This window comes from Etheostoma spectabile, chromosome 7 (genome assembly GCF_008692095.1).
Source record: "Etheostoma spectabile isolate EspeVRDwgs_2016 chromosome 7, UIUC_Espe_1.0, whole genome shotgun sequence".
In the NCBI taxonomy this organism is placed as follows: domain Eukaryota; kingdom Metazoa; phylum Chordata; class Actinopteri; order Perciformes; family Percidae; genus Etheostoma; species Etheostoma spectabile.
Window position 1 is genome coordinate 11,325,639 of NC_045739.1, and position 7,807 is coordinate 11,333,445.

The 7,807-nt window shown below is 40.2% G+C and overlaps 1 protein-coding gene across 2 annotated transcripts in view; it reads left to right on the forward strand.

Annotated features, from left to right (window-relative positions):
* Positions 1-6,912, forward strand: part of LOC116692791 (differentially expressed in FDCP 6 homolog) — a 9,191-nt gene extending 2,279 nt beyond the window's left edge. The window contains exons 3-12 of one of the 2 annotated variants that reach the window (XM_032521316.1): positions 260-445; positions 1,454-1,681; positions 1,784-1,930; positions 3,708-3,767; positions 3,890-3,998; positions 4,104-4,402; positions 4,488-4,654; positions 5,118-5,316; positions 6,146-6,236; positions 6,377-6,912. In XM_032521316.1, the coding sequence (XP_032377207.1) occupies positions 260-445; positions 1,454-1,681; positions 1,784-1,930; positions 3,708-3,767; positions 3,890-3,998; positions 4,104-4,402; positions 4,488-4,654; positions 5,118-5,316; positions 6,146-6,236; positions 6,377-6,573 (1,683 nt within the window). In that variant the 3' untranslated portion in view covers positions 6,574-6,912. The remainder of the gene's footprint in view (positions 1-259; positions 446-1,453; positions 1,682-1,783; positions 1,931-3,707; positions 3,768-3,889; positions 3,999-4,103; positions 4,403-4,487; positions 4,655-5,117; positions 5,317-6,145; positions 6,237-6,376) is intronic. The other variant, XM_032521317.1, reaches the window with a different exon arrangement.
* The last annotated feature ends 895 nt before the right edge of the window (positions 6,913-7,807 follow it).

The following is a 7,807-nucleotide window of genomic DNA, read 5'->3' on the forward strand; positions in this document are numbered from 1 at the left end:
TATATATATATATATATATATATATATAGTTGCTCTCAGGACTGCGTACCAGGTCCCCCCCTTTTTTTTCTGCACTACCTATGCTTTATATTTTTATATTTTATATTTTTATATTTCATGTCGACACTGTAAGGGGGTTGCTTCAATCTCGTTGCACAAGTGCTGCACTTGTGTATAATGACAATAAAAACATTCTATTCTATTCTATTCTAGGAGGCTGTTAAAGTTTTTTTTCAATCTCTGCATTTTGTAATTGTAGGTTATTGAAGGCTCTTTTATTAAGGAAAACGTAGATGAGCTCTGTTGGACACTTACAGCAAAGAAAAACTACCAGACGGACAAAACCAGCAGTACTGTTCTGCCAGAGAAGGATGCTTTTCGACTTTGGTGCCTTTTTAATTTTCTCTCTGAAGACAAGTACCCTTTGGTGATGGTCCCTGATGAGGTAGGTTCAACTAGAATATATTTAGATTTAAAGGAATTTCTTCACACTCACTCATTATAATTTCTATCACAGATAAAACTTCAAAATAATCTTTTATTGGAATATTTATATGGGGAGTGTAAAAAGCAGTTTCTATTATAAGATTATACAACCATGCCCATCTTGAATCAAAGTTGATAATGACAGTTGTTTCTAAATTTAGCCACTTGGATATATTTATATAGTTATTGTATCTAATGGTGAGGACAGTTCAGAGACTGTAGTCAGTAAGCTGTGAACTAAAGTGGTGGTGGTGGATCTACAACCACTTAATACACCCTGCCTGAAACCTGGTTTCTTGCCACGATGGAACGCTGTGCTCTTTTCATGCATCAGTGTGGGCTTGTTTCTCACTTGCAAACTCTCGGTTTGGTTTCCTGTTGTGTTTTTTTCACAGCTGCTGCCAAGAGAAAGCCCTACATTTCAAGGGCAGACTAGTCTCTATCATGCTGAGTTTAAGAAAACATTATCCAGTTTTATTTCATTATGTGCTTTACACCCACCAACCGCTGTGCGAAGAAATCTGTGGTGTAATGAGTACTACAATGTCGTAAATACTGTTACTAAAGTATATTTAATTAAGAAGTAACCTAAATGAAAGTTACTGTTGAGAAACGACATATTGGATGTGATCTTTACTGTGGTGTTGTGTTGAAAATTGTAAACAACTAAAAAAAGCGCAAAAATAAAGTAAAACCATACTGCTCTGATCCTATCTGCTAATTAACTATTTATTGTGATTAGCTCCCCAACTGTAGTGAAGGAAAAAAACAACTTCAGAGAAAAGTTACTAAAATCAGTTCAATACAAAAACACTCCAAAAAAGATCATAAAAAGTACTTGATTCTAGTTGAATAAATAATAAACCTAGTAACTTCTTACCCTGAGTATAATGCTGCAAAGACAGATTTTTCAAATGAACCACATTAGTTGTCATTTTCAAGACCTTTGGTTTCTTTTCCTCTTTAGGTGGAGTACCTCCTCAAGAAGATATGTATGGGTATGAGTATTGAGTTCAACTGTGTTGAATTAGAGGACTTCTTTTCCCAAGACTCAGTGCAGCAGAGCGGCATTACCGTTTGGGTTTTTCTGGCGATGATGAACTCAGGAAAGATAACCAGAGGAATTGAAAAGACCATAATCAGCATGGCTATAGAGGAAGTATACAGGGAGATAGTTGGTGATGTCCTCAAAGAGGTAGGGGACCTATCTGCGACCAGAGGTATGTGTTTTGGTTTCTGACTTTCTTTGCATTGTGTTGGTGACAGTAGATGTGTGTGTCGGTCGGGGTGTGTGCAGGGTTATCTGTGGAAGAAAGGCCAGCTGAGGAGAAACTGGAAGGAACGCTGGTTCACCTTAAGGCCGAGCAACTTGTCGTACTACACCGGGGAGGACCGCAAGGACTGCCAGGGCAACATCGTTCTGGACGGAAACTGCTGTGTTGAGGTAAGCAGCTGGAGGTGATCACCTTTCAAAGCTAAACACTGTTAACAATGGAAAGAACTGTGTAGTCATTGTCAGATTATCCAGAAAGAAAATACATACTGCTCTTTTGCTTTCTTTTGTACATTTGAGTCCAAATTTCATTCTTTACGCTAGTGGTTTCAAACCCAGATGTTGGTACTCCCCCCAAGGTGTCGCAAGATTAGGGTGAAAGTGGTCACAAGATGGTTAACAGATGTTTTTGTTTTTTCTTGTGAATTACTGGCCAATGTCCAAAGAAAGAATTCAAATTAAACACTTGCTGAATTGCTCAAAATCCATAGTCATTTGCAACCAGTTATGAGGAGTTGCCTGTATAAAAATTATTGGGGTGGGGAGGAGGGCAGAACATTGTTTGTTTTGTTTTAAAGCAAACCAGTGTTATTTTAATTTGGACCCTTTTCTTGACTAAGGGCATTTCAGTTTGATCCGTAACAAAATTACAGGTGTGAAAACTCCTAAGAACCATGTTCTGGACCAAACAGACGATCCGTGGTCCGATGAAAAGAGGGTGTCTCGGTCCAGATCAAATTCAATCATCATTTGGTTCATTTGTAGTGTGATATATTTTTTGGATGGTTTGGACTTTCAGACAAGGCAACAAAATGAGCCATAGTAGCACATGGAGAGAGACCAAATGCCTAACTGACATTTAGTCCGACAGCTTCATAAAAAGCATGGTGGCCCAATGGTTAGCACTGTGGCCTCACAGCGAGAAGGTTTGTGTTCGAATCCAGGTCGTTCTGTGCCTGTCTGTGTGGAGTTCGTATGTTCTCCGGTTGCTCCGGTTCCCCCACCATTAAAAAATATGTACCAGTCAGGGCACTGGTTCAGATCTGGAGTTGGTCCCTGGGCGCTGTAAACGGCTGCCCACTGCTCCCTTGAGGGATGGGGTAAATGCAGAGAATACATTTTGCTACATGTATGTGTATGTGACAATCAAGTACCTTTCCCTTTAGAGTGCTCCATTGATTTTGTGTTGCATTTCTATATCAATGTCCGAATCACAATGGACAATTAAAAACAAATTACAAAAAAGTCAAAATCAATGCAACCAGAGAGTGTGTCATGGATCTAGTGACCTCACCTCTTCAACTCCAACCATTTATCAGATTTCAGGCAGCTCACTTTGGAGCCACAAAAGGCTTTATACATCTATTTTCACATATGCAGTAGTACTACCCAAGACCTGTTCTGCTTTTACATGTTTGCTTTTTTTACGACGCAATAGTAGAAACAACTTACTATTGTTAAGCTTTCTGTTAAGATGCATAACGCAGTGTTACTAATTACTTCAGGCCCCACCTCCCAAAAAAAAAGAGAGAAAATTGCATAACCCTTTTCTGAACCTCTCTACCCTCAATAATTTGGAAACTAAATGTTGCTTTGTTTCAGATTTCCTCACAAATCTCACACAGCTCAAGTGAACTGAACTCTATAGTAGTGTACCAGCCTTGCTCTCATGAATGACCCAATCTGATACTGAAGCGACTGTTTCCTGGCTTTTGACATGAGCACAGGGTCAATCATTAGCTTTTCAATGCCACACAGTACCATACAATAACAAAATAACATTTAGGAATACATAGTTAGGTATGAGCACAACTCACAGCATTCCCCCGCTTACACTTCAAAAATCTGGTCAAGTCCTGTTATTTTTTAAGCAAGAGCTTTACACACTGCAACATGTTTTACTCCAAAGGAAAACAAGCAATCATTCTAAAATCATGCTTTATTATAGGAAGTAGACGATCAAATATTGTTTGGTCGCTCAAAATGGATCACAAACGTCTTTAACCCTGTGAGTTCACCATTTTTTTCTCCTCACCACTGTTTATTTGAGAAATGGCCAAAACAAAAGTAACAAGAGAAGTGAAGGAGGAATATTTATTCGTTACAATGAATGTTTTACTCGTTGAACAGGTGCTACCAGACCGGGATGGGAAGAGGTGCATGTTTTGTCTGAAAACCCTCTCCAAGACATATGAGATGAGCGCCTCAGACACCAAACAGAGACAGGAGTGGACTACAGGTCAGAGGACACTCACATTGATTGAAATAAAACACTACTAAGTCATGGATCAATCTTAAAAGCTTTATTTTCATATGAAGACTTTAAACACTTTCTTCTTCACAGCCATCCAAACAGCTATTAGGCTGCATGTGGAGGGGAAAACGTCCCTCCACAAAGATTTGAAAATGAAGCGTCGTGAACAGCGGGAGCAGCGGGAGAAGAGACAGCAGGCCAAGGAGGAGGAGCTGCACAGGCTGCGGGCCCTGCAAGAGGAACGGGAACGTAAGCTGGCGGAGTTGGATCTTCTGAAGGAGGCGCAAAAGCAGGCTCAGGCCCTCCTGGAGCAGGACGAGCAGAGGAGGCGCCAGCAGCATGAACAGCTCCAACGGGCCCTGGAGGTCCAGCTGCGAGAGGCTGAGGAGGTGAGTGTGGAGGCAAAAAAGGAAGAAAAGAGTTTGCATTCAGGAGCAAAAGGATTTGAGCGTTGATTCGTTCTTGCTTCTCAAGGCCCGGGTCAGCATGCAGGCAGAGATGGCTCTAAAAGAGCAGGAGGCAGAGAGGCAGAGGAAGAGGATCCAGGAGCTGGAGGAGATGCAGAAGCGTTTAGAGGAGGCGCTGCAGCTGGAGATCAAAGCCAGGCGAGATGAGGAGGCCTTCCGCTACGCTCAAGCAGGGTAGAGTGCTATGTAGCCGCCCTTGTCGGCTAAAGATGATTAGAGACATATGCACCTTCACAGCACAATAAGAATTCATTTGTTTTGGTTAAGAGCTTGCAAACAATAATCTGTTAGTTGTGTGAAGGAAGGTGCTCTGATGTGCAGACAGCAGATATTAAACTCAGCTGTTGAACCTTTCATGTTGCGTTATGTTCCTGAGGAAGTTGAGCTACCAACAGAGGAAGTTGTTAAACACTGCCATCAGTCAGATCTATTGTGTCGCTGTTTCTGTGCTCTCTAAACCTTTTCATGTAAAAGATGAATTGATCACATTAATTTGCAAACAGCTCGCATTAAGCTCTGTGCATCTTTGCTCACTATGATGTCTGAAACATTATATACATATTTGATCCTCTTGTGAGAAGTCAGTCATACTTTTCTAAATGAAAATGTTATTGTTTGTGTTCTCTGTGGTGTCCAGCTTACTGGCAGAGGAAGAGGAGAAAATGAAGGCCCTGATGAGACTGCAGGAGGAACAGGAGGAGTACATCCTGAAGACACAGAGAGAAAAGCAGGAGCTCAAACAGGAAATGGAGGCCAAGTCCCGGTCCCTGGACGAGGCGCAAAGGCAGCTAGAGGAGGTCCGCGCCAACCGGCACAGGGTTGACCAGGATGTAGTGGTAAGAACCAATAAATACAAGCCTCACAGTTAAATAGGAAAACAATCAAATCATCCAAACTACATTTAACTGAGTCAAAGCTATTGATCTCTCTGAGGAAATGTTGCTTATTGAGGATTTGTGTGTTTTTGGCTTAAATTTGATGTTGCACACCTGTAAATTGGATTTCAAGCCTATACTACTTTCATTAATTCAATACATTTTATTTGTGAAATTGTGTTCATTTAACCAGGTAAGAGCTTGTTGAGATTTAAAGCTCATTTACAAGGATGACAGAGCCAAGACGACGCCATCTACGTACATGTAGTTACAGACAGGGCAACACATTACAACATGCAGTATAACACAGACATTAATGGGAAAAAAACGACAGCTTTTATAGTCTGTCCTTTAAAACAGTTCAATGATTTTAAAGTCCAACCAGCAGCACAGTTTTAAACAAGTGTAAGTCTAACTGGTTCACTTATGCCTCCTATCTATTTACAGAGGCTTACTCTGTCCTTTGGAGACTTTTAGTGACTTATTTTATGAAGTTTTTGGTTTATTTTTTAATTTAATGGTATCACTAGTACAAAGTGGGGTGTTATTTCTGTTTTGCTAATCTCCCTAAAGAGAGCCAGTATTGAACATTCCTCTATATTGTAATTGTTAATATCTTTTCTTTAATGTGACAGAACTTTGTAACCTCTTATTACTTATATAGTTAGATATACTTATTACTGATATTTGTATTAATTGTAGTCGGTGGTATTGCTAACAGAAGTTTATTTCTTTATTGCTTGTAGGTATTGGGCATTCATTTTAATGAGCTGCTGTTTGTCTCTGACAGGCTGCACAGCGGAAACTTCGCCAGGCGAGCACCAATGTCAAACATTGGAACGTCCAGATGAACAGACTGATGCGACCAATTGGACCAGGCGGTATGTGTCCCATCTGCTTATTTTTTAACCAGTGAACCTCTTCTCTATTTCAGCATCTGTTTACAAAATCTGATTTCACTGGCCTGCTGTAAACGTTCTCTCACTTCATTTTTTGAAGTATTTTGTTTGTGCTATTTTAGAGAAGAGACCATCGTTGGGAAGCTCCTTCTCAAGCTTCCAGATCCCAACACAAAGAGATCCTGGTCTGCGTCTCAGAAGGAGATCAGGATCAGAGGATCAGGACGAGGAGAGCAAAGAGAATGTTGACACCACAGCTGGATGTGATTTAGAGAAACGCCACTCCCATGCCTCTAATGGAGACATGGACATCCCCTGAAAACATGACTCAGACAGGCTGCGTTGGTCAATTCTGGTCAGTCTGTAAGGTTTTCTGACTGGAAGGGCAAGAGATGAAAACAGTGGAACATCTACACTTAAAACTGAATTTACTACCAAAAGTACTACCATTTCTATTAAATGTTAAATTTACTGACCTCATTTCACAGACGGAAACAGTTTAAAACATTTGCATTTGCAGAATCAACTAATGCTTTGACTGCAGCCTGTGTGAGGCCTGTTGTGGACATAAACAATACCTCAATGCAAAAGAAATGAGCTGTAAGCAAGGTCCTGGAAGTACAAAGTAAGTTGTGATGTTTAAAGGCAAATACTTACACACAATGCAAGGAAGCTTATTTGTTTAGCTCTGTAATATAGCCACATAACAATGTTCGTTTTCTTTTTTTTAAGATTATTTTTTGGGAGTATTTTAGGTTGTTACTTCAATAGGACAGCTTAGACATGAAAGGGGAGAGAGAGGGGGGAACGACATGCAGCAAAGGGCCGCAGGTCGGAGTCGCTGACACTGCGTTGAGGAGCAAACCTCTATATATGGCCTCCCGCTCTACCAGGTGAGCTAACCAGACGCCCGCAATGTTTCATTATAACATCTGTATTTTTGGGGGTGAAGAGTGGCTTGACTTTTTTACGTAAAAGTTGGTTAAGTATCAGAGTTTGCTGCAATTTAATTGGAAGAGTATCATTCATGATCAACAGGAGAGAGAGAGGGGCAGAGAGAGAAACTCTCATGGAACTTCCTGTTTCTATTGTCAGTTAACATATTTGTAAATAAAGAGTGAATTGATGCCTTATATCTGCCTGTATCTTTACTGTGTTAAATTATGTGCAGCATGTGATTCAAAGAAATGGTTATCTTTGCCGTCAATAAAATCAAAATGTATACTTAACACAATAAATATCTCAAATACTGTTAAAGACCATATAAAAGTTGAAACACATTCTGCTGAATTTGCAAGCTGCACATCCGCTTGGGTTTGAATTTGAGTCCACGTCATTTTTTCAGTGTTGAAACCATAGACTATGGTTGAAATGTGTCATCGCTGACTAATTTGATGGCCTTGACTGATAAAACCGTCAGCTCACATGACTAAACAGAGACATCCACTGACACATGGAGCAAACTACATTTCTAAAGGGCTGAATTGATTTTTTTTTTTAATCAATCATCATCATTTTAAATAAAATGTCAATGTCTACGTACTTATAGCCTT